This window comes from Lagenorhynchus albirostris, chromosome 5, assembly GCF_949774975.1.
Source record: "Lagenorhynchus albirostris chromosome 5, mLagAlb1.1, whole genome shotgun sequence".
Lineage (NCBI taxonomy): Eukaryota > Metazoa > Chordata > Mammalia > Artiodactyla > Delphinidae > Lagenorhynchus > Lagenorhynchus albirostris.
The window spans coordinates 38425357-38448296 of NC_083099.1; the positions used below are offsets into that span (position 1 = coordinate 38425357).

General features: G+C 39.2%; 1 protein-coding gene and 1 pseudogene across 1 annotated transcript in view; one reads left to right on the forward strand and one right to left on the reverse strand.

The window, feature by feature from the left end:
* LEKR1 (leucine, glutamate and lysine rich 1) overlaps positions 1-17485 on the forward strand; it is a 273743-nt gene extending 256258 nt beyond the window's left edge. Inside the window, exons 15-16 of the mRNA XM_060149884.1 lie at positions 439-738; positions 16729-17485. Coding sequence (XP_060005867.1) covers positions 439-738; positions 16729-17142 — 714 coding nt within the window. The 3' untranslated portion in view covers positions 17143-17485. The remainder of the gene's footprint in view (positions 1-438; positions 739-16728) is intronic.
* Positions 17486-18708: 1223 nt separating this feature from the next.
* On the reverse strand, positions 18709-19045 carry LOC132520956 (large ribosomal subunit protein uL29-like; annotated as a pseudogene).
* Between the last annotated feature and the right edge of the window lie 3895 nt (positions 19046-22940).

Sequence of the window (22940 nt, forward strand, 5' to 3'; positions counted from 1 at the left end):
ACCTCCAGTCATCATATTCAAGAAAGAAAAAAAATATATTGAAGGAAAACTTAACTGGTATGGTTTGAGTAGACTATAGGTGTGGTGCTCTCCTACATGCATCCCCAAACATCAGGCATTTCTAGGTCCCAAAGCCACCCTAAAGTGAGTCCAGACAGGCACTTGATCAAGACTTGAGCTGTCCTTGGTAGCTCAGTTCAGCCACAGAGATTTATGTATTTCCAAGTATGCCCAAGTGATTAATGCAATTCCATTTTAGTTGATAAAAATAAAATTTTAGTCTTAACTTTTAAAATCTTGAAGCCCTATGTATGTCATAGGATTTGTTTTCATCAGATCAGAACACCAGTTATTTAGAATAAACCTCTTAAAACCACGAGAATTCTGTGGATACCTAGAGGCTATCACCCACAAACTAAGGCAAGATTTATCTTACAGATATCTGACTTAATCGAAGGCGCCACTAAAGATCTAAGGCTGAAAGTGGCTGCTCTTGAAGAAAAGCTCCATGAATCCCATATTCAATATACTGAAGAATCTGAGTTAAAGGAGAAAGAAATCGAGAACCTTAAAAATTTGGTTGCAGAATTTGAATCACGCTTGAAGAAGGAAATTGACAGTAATGATTCAGTTTCAGAGGACTTGAGGAAGGAAATGAAACAGAAGTCAGATGAACTGGAAAGAGTAATGCTGGCACAAGCACAACTGATACAGCAATTCAACCAGTCCCAGGAAGAGGTAAGAAGCAGGTGATGGTACCATTGCAATTAGTGAAAGAGTGCATGTTCTTTCAACAAACAAAACAGGAAAGGTAGCTTGGTGTCATGCAAGGAGTCCTGGACTATTAATCAGAGATCTGGGGTCATATCCTGGCTCTGTCCTTAACTAGACAGGCACTTAACCTCTCTGGACCTGGCTTCCTTTTCTGTAAAATGAATAATACATTTAACTACATAATCTCTAAGGTTTCCTGAGCCAGTTCTACTGTGCTGCAAATGACCATTTAAAACCTCTCAGATTAGAAATCTTTATAAATTTATGTCTTATTTGTTGTGACATTAAATCTTTGCCAAAGAAACTTTTAGAGTACTTGCTGCTTAAGTTAATATTTTGGACAATATATTTTAAAAACAATTGTCCTTTAGGGTTTTGTTTTTCTGTCAATCTAAAGTTATAAGATAATTTACATATAGTGGTCTTCTTTCCTATGTATGCATGATTATTTCAGCAGTGTTTTTATTTAAACCGGAGTAGACTTATTTCGATTTGAAATTTTTTTCCTAAGAAAATCTTATTTCTGAACTGCTGAACAGTTTAGAAATGGTGGATGCTATGGAATGAATGTGTGTGTGTCCCCCCAAATTCATATGTTGAAACCTAATCCCCAGCGTGATAATATGTGGAGGTGGGTCTGTGGGAGGTGATTACATCTTGAGAGATGAACTAATTTCCTGAATGGGGTCAGTACCCTTATGAAAGAAAACTTCCTCGCCCCTTCCACCATGTGAAGACACAGCAAGAGGATGGCCATCTTGAATCAGGAAGCGAGCCCTCACCAGACACCAAATCTGCTGGCACCTTGTTCTTGAACTTCCCAGCCTCCCAAACTGTGAGAAATAATGTTTGTTGTTTGAACCACGCAGCCTCTTGTATTTTGTTATAGCAGCCCAAACTTATTAAGACAGTGGGGCAATTTTCCAATAGCCAAGAATTAGAATATTGTCACATTAGAATATTTGATCCCATTTATGACAGTATAGCAAATAAAGGCAAATGGAGGAAGATTCTGAATGTTAGTGATGAGTAATTTTGGGGGGGTTTTATTGGCATCTTAATAAAAGAATAAAAGGAAAGTGCTAGTAGTAATATTGATCGTTAACAAACATACCATGTTTTCTTCCTGTATTTAAATTATCAACCCAAATTAAAAGTTTATGCTATCATTATAATTATGAAGTGAACCTATTACAAAGAAATTTTAAGTTAAAATGTAGAATTAACAGAATACTGGATCAAGAATAATGCCTAAAACCCTATAGAGTAGGAATTATTTCCATGTTACAGATGAGGAACTGACTCAAGATATTTGAATAATTTGTAAGCTCACACAGCATGGTGGAGCGAAGATTCAAATATGAATCTCCAAGATTTGACTCACCAAACTTCATCTCCATGAATCTCTATACTTCCTCTTTTAGGATACCAAAATTCTAGTTATTCTGCTTCCAAATTTCAAAGTGACCTCAGGCTTGGCACTCAACATCTCCAGGACACACACACACACACACACACACACACACACACACACACACACACAAACACGCTGTCTCTCTCTCTCTCTCTCTCACTTTTAGAATAACAACAAACACACTAGTGCTTACTCCACCAGATGGTTAGGGTGTTACGTGATTGAGTGTCTCCTGTTGGAACACAGCAGCACAGCCTCCCTTGAAAAAGGGAGCTGCTCCACCAGTCCAGGCAGGAGTGGCAAGAGCGAGCACACATGGATTCAGCTCTGCTGGAGAAGGAGAGAGGTGATGCTTCAAATGAGACAGCAGTGTTGAAGTTCAAGAGGAGGAGGGACAGCAGATTAAAGGAGAAAAAACTCAAAGTTACTAGACCAGCAGGTTTTCTAACTCCTAAATCCCCAAAAGAAATGGCAATATGGAAAGTGACGAGTAACTTATAAACTAGGACATGTAGAAAAAGACTGAAGGGTCAAATCCAGTAAATATATAATAGGCAACTATTCAAGTGCCAGGCACTGTGCTAGTCATCAATAGGCAATTATGAACAAGACTGGCAACTGCCATTCCTGCTTTCAAAGAGGAATTTACAGAAAATATTATGTGAGCAATTAAACTGACATCCAGAGGAAAGAATGGCCTAAAAAGAAACTTCTCATATAAAAAGCACAGACTAAAAGCTAAAAAATTGGCCATAAGGACTTGCATTAGTTTTCTATTGTTGCATAACAAATTGTCATCAAAATCAGTACTTCAAACAACATTTATTATCTCATAGTTTCTGAGTGTCAGGGATCTGAATGTGGGGCTTAGCTGGATGCCTCTGGCTCAAGGCCTCTCATGAGGTTGGTGTTAGGGTGTCAGGGGCTGCAGTCTCATCTAAAGGCTCAACTGGGGGAGCGCTGGCTTCCAAGGTTACTTATGTAGTTGTCAGCCGGATTTATTTCCTCAAGGCTGTTGGGCTGAGAGCCTCAGTTCAATGCTGGCTGTTGGTCAGAGGTCCCCACTCAGTTCCTTCCAACATGAACCTCTCCAAAGAAGAGCCTACAACGTGGCAGCTAGCTTCACTCAAAACAAGCGAGTGAGAATGAGAGCATGCAAGAGAAGGTGCCCAAGCTAGAAGCCACAGTCTTTTTGTAACCTAATCTCAGAAGTGGCATCCCACTGCTTTTGCTGCATTCTATTCATTAGAGATGAAACAACAAGTCCAGCCCACACTCAACACAAAGGGATTGCACAAGGCTGTGAGCAGCAGGAGGGCCGGGATAACTGGGAGCCATTTTAGAGGCTGCCAATCTCAGGGCCTCTGGAGGTAATTTTGGCAAGAAAAGCTAGGCTAAAAGTGGAGAGCAAATATCTTTTTCACACAAAAGGAGCTACATTTGGAGTTCTTCCTGCTTGTTGTAAAAGGAAGCCACTTAGAGATAAAGTTTTATTTTTTTAAATGTGGACTTTTGAAAGATACAAGACACTGAGTTGGTATTTAAATGATCATGGATCATTATTGGGGAATAGAAAGAGATCAGCACAAAAGTAGTTACCTAAGGACATGCCTGAGGGCAGACTTTCCATTAGAAGTTAAATAATTACAACTGAACTGTAAGAGTAAATAATTAAGGCTGCTTCTCTGGTTAAGAATGCTAAAGTCCAGAATATTCTTATAAAAATAGGAAATGAGCTAATAAAAGTGATAGGAGTTATGAGCCAGAAAGAATCAAGGTTGTTAACAGGTAAAGTGAAAAGCGCTACTTTTTTGTGACCATGCATTCCAGACACTTGAAATGTCTCAGGTTCTGGAGAAAAAAAAAGCTTCATTTAAGTGGAGAACAAATTCCCATTAAAAAGAAGATAAATTAATGGTCTAATAAGGAAGCTAATTAAGGGGAGGAAAGCCCTGCTCTCATTCAAGAGGCCAGAGAATAGATAGAACTTTGTTTTTAATTGTATAAAGAAAGTTCTCAAGGATAGGAGGAAAGCCATAGCCTCTAAAGGGCAAAATGGACATTCCTGCATGGAGCAGGGATTAGTGGAGAGCTGCCACAGAGACAAGGGTCAAGAAGGTGAGGCGACAAAAGGTGCAGGTCAATAAGAAGAAAGAAAATGGGAAGTAAAACTGTATGGGAAACGTAAATGTGAAAAGGGGGCTCCTGAAATTCTATATAGGGCGAAGACACAGACATAAAAATTGGAACATTAAAAAAAAAAAAGTAGCAAGTCAGAAAAGAAACATAATATGTTAGAGAATAGGACATTATCATTTAAAGTCAGGTTAAAATAGATCACATGCTTCTTGCTGCCAGTTTTCCTTCCTACTAGCTCTGTATGAGTCCTATCAAGACAGTGTGGCCCCGATGTTAGGGGCCTTGTGATCCAGAGGAAGAACGTGGTAAATCTGAAAAAACAGTTCATGTACAGCTATCAAAGGAAAGCCAGTACAGAGAGTTCAATATTTTTGTTGTCTTAAAATTATAGATAAGGAAAACATAAGGGGCAGAAGTTTTAAATTCTACTACTTCCTGCAGCTATTTGATGAAAATGGAAGATTCAAAAATAGGAGGGATTGCTCTTGGTTAAACATGGAGAATTGAATGCATATGTTTATCTCTGCTTCCATGCCAAACACCACTAAAATGACAGTAAGTTAATAAAAAGTGAATAAATCCATAAGGAAAAAAGAACAAGAAAGGAGGTGACACTAGATGAAAAAGACGTTGACTAAATTTTGGAAAATGGAAAGTAAGGTAGGGATGAGAGGTAATCAGCAGGCTACGGCTATTGAAACCTAATGCCTGTGGAGAGTGTGGGAGTATGCGGAATCCTAAAAGGAGCAAACCCAATCATGTGACATGACACTGGAAAGGCTCAGGAATTGAGGACACCAGATACCTCTGAAAGAGGGAGAGAAGAGTGGATCTGAAAACAGGGCTGTTTGAATCATTGTAAAAGGAGCAAATAGATGCTTAGATGCCCTCTCTAACCCCCAAGCGGCCCCCACCTACGATCCTGGCAGGATACCAAAGGTTTACACTCTAGAAAAACTGAATGCAAGAGGCTTTGGTCTTGAGGATACACAACAGCAGAATATGGGATGAGGCAAGAGCTGGACTGAAGGTCTGTGTATTATAGGGTGAGACCTCCCAGTCCCTAAAACCCACTCACTTCCCAAAACACAGACAACCAGGCTTATCTATCAATATCCAGGAAATTGGAGGAGCTTTCTGTGGTGAAATGAGCTAGCTCAAAAGAAAAGACCTCTGGATACTGACAATTGGGGTCTTTTAATTAAAAGGTTTTTTTTTTAATCGGAGTATAGTTGCTTTTCAATGTTATGTTAGTTTCTACTGTACAGCAAAGTGAATCAGCTATACGTATACATATACCCTCTTTTTCGGATTTCCTTCCCATTTAGTAGGTCACCACAGAGCACTGAGTAGGGTTCCCTGTGCTATACAGTATGTTCTCATTAGTTATCTATTTTATACATAGTATCAATAGTGTATATATGTCAATCCCCATCTCCCAATTCATCCCACCCCACCATCCCCCTTGGCATCCATACGTTTGTTTTCTACATCTGTGTCTTTATTTCTGTTTTGCAAATAAGGTCATCTATACCATTTTTCTAGATTCCACATAATATGCATTAATATACAATATTTGTTTTTCTCTTTCTGACATACTTCACTCCATATGACAGTCTCTAGGTCCATCCACGTCTCTACAAATGACCCAATTTCATTCCTTTTAATGGCTGAGTAATATTCCATTGTATACATACACCATATCTTCCTTATCCATTCCTCTGTTGATGGACATTTAGGTTGCTTCTATGTCCTGGCTATTGTAAATAGTGCTGCAATGAACATTGGGGTACATGTGTCTTTTTGAATTATGGTTTTCTCTGGGTATATGCCCAGAAGTGGGATTGCTGGGTCATATGGTAGTTCTATTTTTAGTTTTTAAAGGAACCTCCATACTGTTCTCAATAGTGGTTGTATCAATTTATATTCCCACCAACAGTGCAAGAGGGGTCCCTTTTCTCCACACCCTATCCAGCATTTATTGTTTGTAGATTTTTTGATGATGCACATTCTGACCAGTGTGAGGTGATACCTCATTGTAGTTTTAATTTGCATTTCTTTAATAATTAGTGATATTGAGCATCTTTTCATGTGCCTCTTGGCCATCTGTATGTCTTCTTTGGAGAAATGTCTGTTTAGGTCTTCCACCCATTTTTTGATTGGGTTGTTTGTTTTTCTGATATTGAGCTGCACAAGCTGTTTGTATATTCTTAAGTAAAAGTTATATCCATGTCCAATCTACCCACTGAGACATATACCGGTAAATAAGCCGTTATGCAGGCACACAGAGCTTCCAGTAACATTTTGAAGACTCATTTTTAAGCCCAAAAAGCCAAGAATCCCCAACCATTTGAGGAGCACCTCTAACATGAAAGGCAGAAGTCAGGATCAAACAAATAAGCAAAAAAAGAACTCATAGGAGACAGATACAAAACAATGTGGGAAGCAAAAGTGAGCTTCAAAAAAGAGCACAATTAATATCCTTAGAGAGAAAAGAGAAGATATTGTATCCATGAAACATGAACAGAGGCTATTAAAAAAAAAACAGGAATGAGTATTAAAATACAAGAACTGAAATAAAAAATTTAATATTTGGCTTAGATGATAAAGATGAAGAAATTACCCAGAAAGTAGAAGGAAAAGGCAAAGAGATGGAGAGAAGAAAAGAAAATTAGAAGATCAAGCCAGGATGTCTAATACCTCATTAATAGGAGTTCCAGAAAGAGAGAACAGAGAAAATGGAAGGGAGAAAACTATCCAGGAACTAATCCAATAATTTTTCGAAGTACTGAAGGGCATTTCTATATTGAAAGGGTCCACTCAGTATGATGGATGGCAAAGCAAACACATCATGAAATGTCATTACCTTAAGGACAAACGTAAGTACTTAAAAGCGTTCAGGAAAAAAAGAGGGGTCACTTAAAAAGGATTAGAAATCTGGCATTTTACAACAGCAGTAGAAACTAGAAGCCAATGGCTTCCAAATTCTGAAGGAAAACTTTTTCCAACCTAGGATTCTATATCCTGCTAAATCATCAATTGAATGCAAGTGTCAAGGATATTTTCAGACATTAAAGTTCTCAAAAACGGTACTTCCTTTGCAGCCTTTCTCAGGAAGCTGTTAGAAGATATACGACACCACAAAGAGGGAGTAAACTAAGAAGGGAGAAGACACAGGAATCAGGAAATGAGCGTTCCAGCACAGGAGAGAGGTAGAGGGATTCCCCAGGATGATGGTGGGAAGAAATCCAAGGATGACAGCAGTGCAACAGATTTAGAGAATAGCCAGGTTGAGTTCTGCAGAAGAATGGAGGGTTTTTAGAAGTATGTATCTGATAAAAAAAGAGAACTGATAGATTACATGGAGTGCTTGAACATGTTGAGAGGATATTTACACATCTGTAAGTAGGTTTGGTGAAAAATTAGTTATCAACACCTAGAAAATTAAGCAGATAAGTAACGGGATAATAATAAACTCTAGAAGGAAACTTTGCAAGAAAGAAAATGTAATCATAGTACACTGCATGGCTAAGATGTACATAATATTTATATACTATAATCATATAAGGTGTAATATAGATTTGACTGAAAATTGCTATAGAAATTGGGAAGATTTTCCAATAAAATTGTGATAGAAGCTTCTCCCAAAGGAGCAGAAACATCTCCTAATGGGGGGAAGAGAAACAACTGTTACGAGTTGAAATAGGAAGTTAAATCCTTGTCTTTCATTCTATGAAATCAGTAGATAACGACTTCAAAACTGAAAACTATGAGATAGCTGTATAATTATATTATTTAGGACTATGGAGACAAATATCATAAGAAACAGCTTAAAAACCTGAAAATGGTTGTTCCTGGGAGGCAGAACTTGTAAGTGTGGAGGAATACTTCATTTCATTATAATTTTATAGTATTTTAATTCTTAACTATGCATAATATATTACCTTAATTTTAAAAAATAATTTAAAATAATGGAAAGGAGTAAATTATAAAGAGGACCTGAGAGAGAGGGCAGCAGAGGAAAGGATAAAGGACAAGATTATAGAAGAAGAACCAGGAAAGTTATAAGTAAAGCAAATAAACAACAGAATACGAAGCTTAATGAGATATTTTTTAAGATTATGAGAAATTTAGAAATTAAGACAAAGCAGATTCTAGCTTAAATTTCAGTAACAGGTGCCTGACACACTTCTGTTTATTCTTCAAGTCTGAACAAAAGGAGAGCTCCTCCATGAACCCACAGAATCCCAGAGGCAAGCTTGGGTATACATCTGTGTGCCTAATGTGGCTGTTTTTGTTTTTTTTAATCTTACTTTTTTATTGAAGTAGAGTTGATTTACAATGTTGTGTTAGTTTCTGGTGTATAGCAAAGTGATTCAGTTTTATATATATATATACATATATATATATGTATATATATATATTATATACATATATATCCTTTTTCATTATAGGTCTAATGCAGTTGTTTATGCACTCATTTAACATGTAAATAGTTGTTTTCTTGTTTTTGTGGTACACGGGCCTCTCACTGTTGTGGCCTCTCCCATTGCGGAGCACAGGCTCCGGACGCGTAGGCTCAGCGGCCATGGCTCATGGGCCCAGCCGCTCCGCGGCATGTGGTATCTTCCCGGACTGGGGCATGAACCTGTGTCCCTTGCATCGGCAGGCGGACTCTCAACAACTGCACCACCAGGGAAGCCCCAATAGTTGTTTTTTAATAGATGCTAAGATGAAGTATTAATTTGGGTAAAGGAATACTTTCTGAGGGAGAGGACTCTCTGAAGAGATAATATTCAAGCAGACCTGAAGTGAGGAAAAGAACATTCCAGGCAGAGCGAACAGGAAGTGCAACGGCCCTGTGGCTAGGAACATCCTGGGAACCTTCAAGAAACCACAAGGAAGTCAGCAAGCATTCCTGGTGCTTAGTAAGCAAGGAGGATGTGGTAGAAAGCAAGGTTGGAGGGGCCAATTCATGTGGAGTCTTTGAAGGCAGTAAAGACTTTGGATTCTTTTCTAAGTGTGATGAAAAGCTACCTGGGAATTTTGAACAAGTGAGTGACATGATCTGACTTATTTTTAGAGAATAACTCTGACTGCTTTGTGGAAAATAGGTTGCAAGGTGGCGAGGGGAGGCAAAAATGAAAGCAGAAAGACCTATTACAAGGTCCTTGAAAAGGTCTAGAAAAGCATTGATGGTCATCGTGGTAAAGGAGGTGACAAGTGGCCAGATTTGGTATATATTTCCTAGATGGAGGCAACAGAAGTTGGAGATGGGTTGGATGATATGAAAGACTAGGAAGGGTCAAGGATAACTCCAGAGTTTGGAATCTCAACAACTGAGAGTGAAAGTGCCATTTACTGAGATGGGAAACACTGGTCAAGGAATACAACTGGGAAGGAATGTCAAGAATTTGATTTGGGACATGTTAACCTTAATATGTATGTTAGATATCCAAACGGAGGTGTTGAATGGGTGGTATGTTCAGGGGAAGGCTGACTAGAAATGCTGATTTCGGAGACATCCACGTGTAGCTGATACTTATGCCTTGGGGCTGAATGAGATCACCCAGGGCATGAGGTAACAAAGAAGAGGGTGGAGAACTCTCCAACTGTGAGAGGCTGGGAGGAGGAGGAGACTAGGCCATGGTGACAGAGAGGGAATAGCTAGTGAGGTAGGAGGAAAAGAGGAGACTAACAAGGACTGTAAGGAAAGAAAGTGTCTAAGGAAAGGAGCATGCAACTTAGGCTCACAATCTCCTGTATAAGAACTTTGATTTCAGATAGGTTTTGGAATTCAACTTTGAATTTTAGAAAGTTAACAAAATGCACATGCCCCTGGAGATCTAGAGTAGCCTCTTCCATGCAGTGACATTAATATTTCTGCAGTGAAACACAGGAATGGCCCCACTGAGTGAAATAACAAGACTATCAGTCCAGTCAGATTTTATTACCAAATGTTACAAGTTAGACACATTTTTCTTTACTGAGCTTTTTGGATGTCAGAATTGTGGCTAATGCATTGTAGATGTGTATTTGCTTTCTTTCTTCACAACAGCTGTTTTTGCTGTTTCTGTTGGTTCACCTGACCATCTCTTGGCATCCTGGATCTGTTTTTCTTTAAAAAACAAAAAAGGAGAGTATATATGTTTCTCTATAGGATCACATACATAGAGAAATGTCAGGAAAAAGTGAAGGGAGAATTTTCCCCAAACTATTTACAGTGGTCACCACTGGGGGATAAGAAGAGATGGGCAGAGGTTTCACTTCTTATAGCTTTTTAAAATTGGGGGGATTATGGATGACTTTTAAATTTTTTGGTGTTCTGAATATTTTCCAAATGTAAAGCCTATTTTAAAAAAAAAACCTATTTATTTAGGAAAGTTTACTAATACATCTGGTAAGGATGGGTCTAATTAAAATTTAGGAATACATACATTTGAAAACATAAATAGCTTTTCTGCAAGAGGGATTTGCCTAGTTTTAAGATATGCATTTACTGTATTTCTGTATTTATTTGATATAGAGAAAATGCTACACATTTCTCTGGTAACTCCATTTATGAGAAACCAAAGTTAGTAAATTAAAAAATGAGTAGCTCTCAATTTGGGCCTGAGTAAAGAGAACATCTGAGTCTTTTCCAAAGAGTAAAGGGGTAAATGGGAGGTTCTCTAACTTCTGGCTCCACAGGGAACAGGAGAGGATGGGGTGTAGGTGCGGAGGGGCTGTTCCTAGGGTTGGTTGGCAGGGGTAGAGGGCTCAGATTGAGGATCTCCAGTCGTGGAGAGGCAGATCTAGGCAAGACTGTCTTTCACGTATTGGAGAGTCAGCCCTGATGCAGAGTATGGATGACAGAAATTTGACAGAATGAGGAAAAAATACGGAGAAATTGTTTTCTGTTGTAGTTAATTAATACTAATTAAGTCTCAATTAAAGTTGGCTTACTGACTTAGAAAGTAAATTCTGAACACTGTGTCTTCATGGGCTCTTCCTCTCCATCCTGAAAATCCGCTCTTGAAGCCTATCAGTCCAAGGGAGTATTGCCCTCTGTTTCTACTTCTGGTTTGAAGTCTGCCATAGTTACTTCACAGTGTCCATTATGTTTGCAAGCACAGAAATACAATTTTAAGAACAACCTGTCTGACATCCGTTTTGCTTCTTTCCTGGAAATTTATTCAGATTCTCCTTCATGCCTTTCCAAAGGGCCATTTCCACTGTTTTTCTGCAGTGTTTGGGGCTGATCAGATTCGTTGAACAGAAGCCTTAAATGGAAGTTTGGGCACATCCTTTGCTAACTCCTACTCATCTTTCTGGTTTCCACACCTTTTCCACAGTCTCCTTTCGCCTCAGCTCCCCACCCAGTTGGCCAGCCTAGGATAGATCTAGTTTGGGTTGGTGGAAACTGTAATCTGATCAACGCATGACTGGTTCAGACCTAACTGGGTGTAATAAAGCATGAACAAAGACACCCATCTGTGCTTCTTTTTCACTGAGGACTTGCCTTCCTGGCATGTTCCCCCCAAATTATGCCAAATACAGCTGATTGCCATCACAAATGGAATTCTCACCTTCAGAATGATCAAGTTACCCAGCAAAGCTTTCTCTTGCTTCTTCCACTGTTTTTGGAATTGAAACCAATCCAGCTGTCACTAAGGATAAAAATGAAAACAAACATAAAAATAAACCACTCTTACATTGCAAAGAGTGGGGAAAATTGGCCATTTTTTAATATTAGAAATTTCAAACAGATGGTGAGCTAATTTATATTTTCATTTTGAAATTTACTTTCCCAGTGGGAATGCAATTAAGCCATATTTTAAGTCCATTCAAAGTGGCCTTCATCTGAAAATGTTGTAGACATATCTATAGATAATGCTCTCAACCAATTGGCAGAGGTTAAGGACCCAGGAATGCTAGCTCCCCCTCTCCTAGACCACCCTAACCAAGGGGCCCTCGGGATAGGAACCTCCTCCATGAAAACTGGCCTCCTATCCTCCCTGCCTCCCATCCTGCCCCACTCAGGGCTCCTTTCTACTGAGCTGGCAAAGCAATCTTCCTTTGTTGCAGATTTGACAATGCCAGCCCCCTGCTTGAAATAAACCTTTCAATGACTCCATGTGGCCCTCAGAATTAAGTTAAAACTCTAATATTTGCAGGTTGTCAAAGTCATCCTTGATCTGATCCTGCTTATTCCTGCCTGCCTCAGTCCTGGTCTCTCCTCCCATTCTGCACTCTGCCCTTGAGTCACACTAAGCCATGTGTCATCCCGAGATGTGACTCTCCCTCTCTCACTGCCAGGAATTTGTACTCACTGTCCCTCTTCACCTGACTCATGCCTCCCTTTCCATTTTGACTTACAGTCTAGTTGCAATCCAGTGATAACACTATTTTACCATGCTAAAATATGGCCAAGATACTTTTACCTAAAACATTTAGGATGCTATAGCTTCACTGATTATACTCATGTTTGCCCATGATTTTCAGTCTTACTGAACATATTCCATCTTAGACATTTTCCTGTGTTGTTCAGTGAAAACACGTATTAAAATTCTGCAGCAACACAACCTTACAAAAAGATCAACAACCCCAAAAGACAAACATTTTGCCTAAATTGCTGAAAGCGATCTAACCATGAGTGAGTGATTCTTTTCCACATATGATGGAATTTTCCACTAATGTGTCTCCTTGACTCTGGCCACATCCACGTGTGCTCTTGTCATGCCTTGTCACACACACTCCACCTCTGAAATAGCAGTCCCCTAAACTGGATGTGTTCTATTTCCATTTGTTTATTCCATGATTGAATAAATCCTAACATCTGAACTACATGTTGTACAAAACTGAGTTATAATCCAGATTTTAAAGGAGGAAGTAATGGTGGCAAAGGATATACAGATATTGTAAGACTCATCTGAGATTTCATAGTGTTTATGACAAAGATAAAAATAGAAGTCCTATCTTTGGATCCTGTTCTCAGTTTAGAGGTTCTCCTGGTTTGGGGAATAAGAGAAAAGAGAGAATTTGTCCTTTGTTCTGGAAACTAATAGCCTTGAAGAAGGATGAGTTCCAGAGCAGTGGGCCCCAGACTAAGATGGTCAGCAGCTCTTCCAAAATTCAATCTGGAGTTGACAGGTAGAATGGGTGCTCCCACTGTACTTGTTATGGGGACATCTTTGGGTTCGCTCCACCTTTCCATTTCCTCCTTCAGTGTAGTGTCACTTGCCCAAAATAGCTTTTAACTGACTTGCTTTATGGATGTTTTCCATAGAGCACTACTCCTTTCCTCTGAGACTCGAATTTATTTATTTATTTATGGCTGCGTTGGGTCTTCGTTGCTGCGCGCGGGCTTTCTCTAGTTGCGGTGAGCAGGGGCTAGCTACTCTTTGTTGCGGTGCGAGTACTTCTCATTGCGGTAGCTTCTCTTGTTGCAGAGCATGGGTTCTAGGCACGTGGGCTCAGTAGTTGTGGCTCATGGCCTCTAGAGCACAGGCTCAGTAGTTGTGGCACACGGGCTTAGTTGCTCCGTGACATGAGGGATCTTCCTGGACTAGGGTTCGAACCCGTGTCCCCTGCATTGGCAGGCAGATTCTTAACCACTGGGCCACAAGGGAAGTCCCTGAATTTAATTTTAGTAAATGGATTGAATTTTATTTTTCTTTTAATGAGAGCCGTTGTCATCACATCACCCATCATTTTATCCTTCCATATTTGTGTATCTTTTATTCATGTCACCCATTTATTGACCGCATTGTTAACTTCCATAATTTTTTCTTTTATATATTTACATAAAGTTAACTCTTTCCCATGGCTTTCTTTTTTTGTTTGTTTGTTTGTTTGTTGCGTTATGCGGGCCTCTCACTGCTGTGGCCTCTCCCGTTGCGGAGCACAGGCTCCGGACGCGCAGGCTCAGCGGCCATGGCTCACCGGCCCAGCCGCTCCGCGGCATGTGGGATCTTCCTCGACCGGGGCACGAACCCGTGTCCCCTGCATCGGCAGGCGGACTCTCGACCACTGCACCACCAGGGAAGCCCTCCCATGGCTTTCTTAATCAAGAGAGTTTTTATACTAACTTATTTAAAGCCCTGTAAATCTAATCACTTCAATACATTTTGCCTGTTTACTAGTGGGGAACAAAATGCATTGATGCTTTTTCCTTTTAAAAGAAAGTTTAGTTTAAGTTTAGAAAAGTTGGGCAAAACCAGATGTGATGTCATACTGTTTTTTATTGCTTCAGTGTTCTGGAACAAAATGGCCCCTGCATGCTTGATATAATTAGACAATTAATTTAGGCCTAGGCAGCTTGGAGCCAGGCTCTGGAGGCAGGCAGGGGCCCCACCATTTCAAAGCTGGGTTACTCTCAGCAAGTTACATACCAGTGTGATCTTCAGTGTCTTTCTTTGTCAAATATAATTGCTGGGAGCAAGAAATGAGATGACACCTAACAAGGCACTTTATTAACCTCTTCTCTAGCCCTCCCTCTCCTGCCTTTTTAACAAGTATTTCAGGAAGAGTTAATGAGAACCAGATGATAAAGCCACGAACACCATCCTTGGTCTCCTGTTCCTCCAAAATAATAATAATAACTGGAAGCAAGTAATTAATCCCCATGATTTGAAAAAAAATGTGAATATATGGCTCATATGTCTATTACTAATATATGTAAATGATGAGGCTTTGTTTGACCCAGACATGCCACTGATTTTATAGAATATTAGTGTACAACGGTTAATCTGAAATTGCTCCATATTCTGCAACTTTAATTACCAAATTTGGAATCGGATGGAGTTCTGACCGTAATCACAAGAAACTCAAATACAGGAAGATGCTACTTTCCCTGATGCTTTGTTATTTAGTTCCACTGACAGCAGATTAGTCAGTAAGCCCTTAGGAGGAGGCTTTCCACTGAGCCTCAGACTTGGGAATGCCTTGGCTGTTTTTACAAACAAGCTAACCTGATGGAAAGTCATTTTCAGCTGAAGAATCCTACAGCACAATCACTTGAATTGTGTTTACTTATTTGGATACCATTTTGAAGTGTTTACTTTTCAGTCTCTTTTTTGACATCCTGCAGCCATGAATGTCAGGACATTAGGGAGATCCAAGACCTAATTCTCACCACGGGGCTTGAAGTAATTTTGATGAATTCCATAGATGAAAGATGGCTATCATTCTTCAACTAGAAATGTAGAGTCTCATCATTTGAAGAAGTTGCAATGATCTCTAGTCTAGTCACACGCTTGAAGCTTAAATTTGCTCCAAAACCTCCCAGTCAAGTGAGATTCAACCCTTCAGAGTATCCTTGGACAGCTCTGGCTATTAAAAAATTCTTCCTTCTCTTAAACCTCATAGCTTCCACCCTTGGCTCCAACCAATGTTGGGGACATAAAAAGCAGCTCTGCTCAAACTTATGATGCTGCAGACTTCCTGAGGGCAGGAACTGTATCCACTACAGCTTCTAGTAACTTGATACATGATTGCTGAGTGGAGTTCAAAGCAGATTTTCTTCTTTATTTCAATATATATCTTACAAAAGAGCAGATCATCAGTATATTTAAGTTCTACTGAGAAAGCATCACATAAAATTACTGATTTTATTATCTAAATGCTAGAGCTGATATATTTTATTCTTTCAGTTTTATAATTCGAGCAATTTTTATCTGTCACGTACTGCAGTTTCCCTTCATTATAAAATAACATACTTGGGACTTCCCTGGTGGCACAGTGGTTAAGAATCCGCTTGCCAATGCAGGAGACACGGGTTCGAGCCCTGGCCTGGGAAGATCCTACATGCCGCAGAGCAACTAAGGCTGTGTGCCACAATTACTGAGCCTGTGCTCTAGAGCCTGCGAGCCACAACTACTGAGCCCGCGTGCTGCAACTACTGAAGCCCGTGCGCCTAGAGCCCATGCTCCGCAAGCCCCCGCTTGCCAAAACTAGAGAAAGCCCGTGCACAGCAATGAAGACCCAACACAGCCAAAAAAATTAATAAATTAATAAATAAATGTGTTTAAAATAAATAAATAAAATAACATACTTAATTGCACTACAGATATTAACTACAGACGTCACACGTGCAGGACAGACTGTCTCAGGCCCAGAGGAGTTGAAACCCCACTGAAGTAGGCATTGGACATTCTGGGTTCTAGCACCAACTCCACCACTATCATCTGAGTGACCCTGACTCTTGGTTCCTCTTCTGCAAACTGTGAGGGTTGAACCAAATGTTCTCTTAAAGTTCTTTCCAGCTTTACAGGTCATTTGCATTTTTGACTTATTTGTCCCTGTCAAAGAACACAGACCTCTGATTTCCAGTTCAGTTCTCAATTTATATTGCCAGTAACTATCCATATGTACACTGTTTAAAGCTAGGGCTGCTTTTTCTTTCCTTTTTTTCATTGCAGAACACTTTTCTTCAGGAAACAGTGCGTAGAGAGTGTGAAGAACGCTTTGAACTGACGGAGGCTTTGAGTCAAGCCAGAGAACAGCTCCTGGAGCTCAGGAAGCTCGGCGGACGGTCACCCCTATCACCAGGCTCCCTCAGCCAGGGCAGCCTAACCTCCTCTGTTGCAGCTAGCAGCAGTCAGGGAGAGAAGAGGCTCGCAAGACTGAACTCCGAAATGAGAATCAAAATCCCCAGCCTGCACGGAGTGTCGAAACCCACCGCTTCCCCAGCCTCAACTCAGCCCAGCAGGGTCAGCAGCTCAGGTTTGCCCACCCTCCCCCAGCCACACCCTCCCCAGGGTCGAACGTCTTCAGTCAGTGAGACCCGGCAGAGACTGGCTGTCATTCTGCAGAGGAGACTGAGTCAGCAGTGATGGAGCCAAAGTCAGGAGCAGCTCCACACAGCATGCCCGTCTTTCCCAGAGTCCAGAAACTCACTGTACGAGGATGAAAAGGATCAAATTACTACCACAGATTAAGAATGCGTACTTACAGATATTTTTAACAAGACAGTTGGAAAAGCTAAAGAATTGTGAAACCACATTTTCCAAGAGGCCTTTGAAACTGCAACAGATAATGAAGTTGTTGGTATTCCAGAGGGCCAATTTCTATATTTATGTATTGTGTGTTTCGATGTGCTCTATGAATATGCCCTTTTAGAGATCATAGGTAAAATTTTTCACCCATAGCATCTTTTCTACTTTTTTGCACTATTACAAGCAGATCTACTTCCACAAAATAATAATAATAGATTTTATTGGTTTTGTTGGTGTTTGTTCATTTGTTTGTTGAACTGAATAGGTTAAATAGATGTAATTAGTATTCCAAATAGAAAATGAAAGGACTTAATTTGATAATTTTCAAAATGCTTATTCAAATATTCACAAAGTTCTTCACAATCAAAACTTTCTCTTTTTCACCTCACAATCTAACTGGTTAATCTAATTTCTTTTTAAGTGTGGTCAGAAGTAATGATAGGTAATCTTTGGGAAGACAGTCTGGGAACCTCTAGAAAAAGGGACAGAAACTCCAATTCAAGAAAAAAGCGGTTTATTTCTCAAACTATAGGGATTATTTTCGATAACAAGGAGGCTGGCCATGGAAACATTACTTGGTGGAGATTTTCTGCATTGAATGCTTTTTGGTATTCCGGGTCAGAGTTTGGTTTTAACTAGTATTCTGGAGCCATTGTGTAGAGAACTAATTCAAGACACTTTAGTAGATGCACGTAGTGCTAATTTGGGATTCAAATTGTATTACCCCTGAAAAGGGGCATCTTGTTAACATGTTTTCCATTTTCAGAGTGAAAAACTAAAACCAGAAACCAGACCAGCTATTTTACGTAATCTTAACGCTTCAGGCTCCTCCCGTTTCTTAAAACACAACTCTTTACCTTATGCTAGTATTTATTTATCATTTTATCCATCTGATAATAGTGTATTTCTCTTCCATGACTGATTTTACTCAAATCCTTCATCTGACTGCATCATAGATATCCAGGCTTCTTACTCCCAGATTAGAACGATACTAACATGTGTGAAATATGGCACATAAAACTCTCTGCTATTTGGCCACCATATAGATGAGAGAATCCAAAGGTACTGGAATCCCTTCCATGTGCAAAAAAAGTAAAGTTACTAATCAAAATCAAGTTTATATCCAATCTTTCAAAGGATTGATCTAATCTAGGGTGTTTTAACCTCAAACAATTCCACATTAGCGCCACTAACTTCCCCGACTAGTTTAAGTGAGCACATCGTGTATAAAGTCTTAACAATGCTTGCTTTTGTTTTACAGAGATTGGCGTACTTATAATGCATTTGACAGGAGAACATAACGTCATCTAATGGTGGTGCTGGAGTGGATCTTAGAGGCCAACCCCAACAATCTCTCTTTTTTTTTTTTGCCAGTTTGTTCGTGTTTTATTGACGCCTGGATGCTCAGGCCTTGATCGCGCACTTCCATGGTGGGTGTGGCTCCTTCCGCAGCTGCCTCTTGACCTTCAGGTTCCCTTCGGGTTTGTTCAGCCGGCGTCACATGGCACAGTTCCAGGAGTCTATACTTCTCGCCCTTATATAATTTCCTGAGGTTCTCCTGGTTGATGACGGTGAGAACATGGGCGATGGATTTGCTAACACCTCGGACCTTGGAGAGTTTAGAAGCCGCGCCTCTTGTCACTTTAGCGACGCGCTGCTGAGACAGCGCCACCTTCAGGTCCTCCAGTTGTTTCAGCAGCTCCTCCTTGCCTCCAAGGTCTCAGGCCTTAATCTTGGCCATGGCTGTACGAGCGGCCTCGGCCGGCTTCTTAGAGGGAAAGAGAAACAGTCTCTTTACAAATAAGGAATAGATGCTCAAAGAAGTCTAACTTGGCTAAGGTGGGACAGCTAGTTAGTGACTGAGCTAGAACCAGAACCACTACTACCCAAACCCAACCTTTCCACCTCACTTCTCCGCTTACCAGAGAGTCCCAAACCTCCATCATGACTTTTGTCAGAAGCACCTACACTGTGGTTACCTAATATTTTCTTTAAATGCACTCAATTTTTAAACTTAAATTTATATAAAAAGGAAGCTTGACCCAAGGAGGAATAATTATAAAGTAATGAGTTTAATATACTTTAAGATAAATATGTATCTATTAAAATATAAAATGTTGTTAACATACCCCCTAAAATTATCTTGTATAATGCCAGCAGTACTCATGCCACACTCTGGAGACTACTGCACCAGACCTCAGTGTTTTTGATCTGGTGTTTGCATGTTCAGATTACAAATACTCATGACGTAAGGTGGATGGCAAAAGCTAGTGGAAACTCTAGTAAAAGCACAGGAGAATATTTTGGGCAACAGTCTTTGTTGTCATATTATACGTGCTTTTCCACAGTCTTGCAATTTCAGTTCTCTCTTCAGGAACCATGGGGCTACATTTTTTCTAAATTATGAACATATTTAAATTTGTAAAGAACGTCACCCATAAGCTTTTCAAAAGTGACATACAGACCATCCATTGCAAAACCTGGTTTCTCAGTTTGTTGTTACACTCTTCCTTTACAATGAGTAATTTGGTAAATAGGCACTCTGAGAATAGAATCATGATCTGCAGTCAGGCTGTATTATATTCCACACGTATGTCAGAGAGGTAATTCCATGGATAAACATAGAGACAATATTTACATTTATTTCAACCTAGACCATCTGAAGCAGTCTAGGTTGTGTGCTTATATCTTTTGAAGAAAGACACTTAGAAAAGAGAATAGCATTAGAGTATGTAACCTGAGTGTTAAGAACACATTCAAACTTTCCTTGATTTTTGCACTGATTAACTCCTGGCATGAAAGAGTATCAGGAATGTTAAGAAATCAGTGAGCATTATGGCAAAATAGGGCTCTCAAATGCATATAATGGATATTAAGTCTAATAGTTTTAATTTCCCTATAAGACATACATTTTCCATGACTTCAGTGGAAGAATTTATAGGTGTCAAAAGAAAAGAATAGCATAGAAAATATTCCTTAGGAAATTATAATACTATTTGTTTCTTTTCTTAAACTTAGATTGGTAGACAAAGATGGGGGAATTTTTCTATAGTTAACAGATTTCTCAAGCACTATTTTATAAAAGTTTATTGAATTAAATGACTATAGTTAGTCAGAACTACTTAAAAGTTATATTTTCTGGCAATAGAATTGACTGGAAGAGAAATTAATATTGAAAATTATGTTAGCTAAGATCTTTTAATGTTCTATTAGTCTAAAAGTTTTTGTAATATTACAGATTATAGCCAATTTCTTTTTGATTATGCAACAAGTTTTCTCAAGCTTTATCTTTTAAAGTTCTTATGATGATTATAATATTGCACTTATAGATCAACCTAGTACCCTAAAAGGGTTAATTCTCTGTAGCTGAAAATTCCGAACCATCATGTTGAGTCTTATTGAGCATGGGAAATCAATTTGGTGTGTGTCCAAAGTTCACAAATCCCACAGTAATTATGGATTTTTTTACTTTCATGTTTTAAGATAATAATTAGTGTATACTGTAACTTGCGCAGGGCACCTTTAATGATCCCAGACCATGATAGACAATAATGGAAGCATTCCTAAGGCAGTGTCTGTGGTATCTTAAGGAAGAAATTCTACTTTTTCTTTTGAAAATATCAACCCTGTGTAATAATAAATTGTAAGGCCAGTGTAATTGTGTTGCATCTTTAGAATCTGAAATATAAATTATATCATCTTTGTATATTCTGAATTAACAGATAAAAAATTTTAACAATAGTTGAATCTGAAACACACTTATCCTATGGCAATATTTACCATGATCCAGAAAATTGAAAGTTTTCTCTCTGCTCTAGCGTTTATATAGTATAAGGCTTTATATCCATTAAGTGAGTAAAAAATGTACTAAAAACCCCTTACCCTCATAATATAGCCTTAATACTTAGGCTATATTATATATTCACTCATTTCTTCAACAGGTATGGAGAATTGAAAAGGCACTGTGAAAGTTACAACAATAATTAAGATGTACTACAGATGCCCAAGAATTGTATAATAGAGGGCAGTGAGGAAGTGTATGCAGAGATTATAATATAGGGCAGCAGGTGTTGGGAAGAGAATCAAAAACAAGGTGTTATATGAGTTCAACTTTTTGATGGAAGAATCAGGGAACACTTTAAGCAAGAATTGGAATTTACAATAGGTTTTGAAGAATGGAGGAGGGTTTTATAGAAGAAGGTATACCAGGTAGAGGACATGTATAAGCAGAGTCATAGATGTGTAGAAAATACTTGGTGAAGGGAAGTAGTGGGAACCTGAAAAAGGTAGGTTGACCCCAGAGCTTGGAGGTGTTGAATAAGAGCCCATAGCAGGATTTTGACTTAGAAGTGGCATGCACTTTGTTGAAATTTGGGAACATAGCTCTGGCAGGGCTGTATTAGAATAATTATAGAGTGAAAAGGCTGGAGGCGGAACACCAATCGGTATATTTGTAAAGTAGTCCAAACAAAAGTTAATGAAATTCTGAATAAAGATGCTGATAATGGGAATAAACAGGAAGCAGCTGACTCAAATTCTATTCAGAGAAGGGAAAGAATTTGTTCCCTGTTAAATGCACTTTGAAACCATTACCAGCCATTGCCACTTAGCAGGGGTGCAGTGTATGAAATTGGTTCCAATTAAAGGATCACCCTTTATTTAAGAATATTACAGCTTCTCTGAAAATGTGAAATCATAGGAACTACTTTTTCATTTGGGCAACAGATAACTAACCCACAGATTCAGTATTCATAAGAATTCTCCTTAAAGCAAACTACAAATCTGAATAGTGTTCTAAGAATTATGAGAGAAGAATGTGGAAATGGACATTAAAAATAGCTATCATCTTGGCTCAAAGAATGCAAAGCACAGCTCAGTGGTGAGCTTTGGGAGTGATACAATGCAGTAAACTTCTTTCCGATTTTTGCTTACCATTTATGAGGGAAAATACAGAAGATAGCAGCCAAAATAAAAATAAAGATTATCTTAAAGTCCTTAAATTTTATAGTTCTGAAGGGACCTGACACATCCTCTGGTCCAGACCTGTAATTTTACAGAAGGAGATAATAGGTCCCTTAAATGTTGAATAATTTTCCATTCTTACAGTTGCTTAACAGCTGACTTGACAAGAGAGCCTTGGTCTCCAACTCTTGGCCACACATCTCATTTCCACACTGGAAGAACAGTATCAGTGCTCTAAATTTTTGCTACTCAAAGTGCTTCAGCAGGATCAGTGTCTCCTGGGAGCTTGTTAGAAATGCAGAATATCAGGGCTCGCACCCAAACCTGCTGCATGAAATCAGATTTTAATGAGACCCTCAGGTGGTTCATATACATGTTAAAGTATGAGAATCACTGCTCACAGTGGTGCCGTTGCCCCTGGCGTATTCCACCTCTAAGAGCTGTGTGTTAGTGTTAGATGGAAATTGCCTCGCCACACTCGGTTCCCTTATACCTAATCTGAGACCACCGCCACCCACATCCTGTGGACCCATTCAACATCTCAGCTTCCAGTGCACTCAATTCTACTTCTTTGCCTATTGACTGTGAATCTGTAACTCTCCAGGAAAACTAGTGAATTAAAGGAAATCAATATTCAACCAATATTCATAAATAGCTTATATCATCACCCAAAT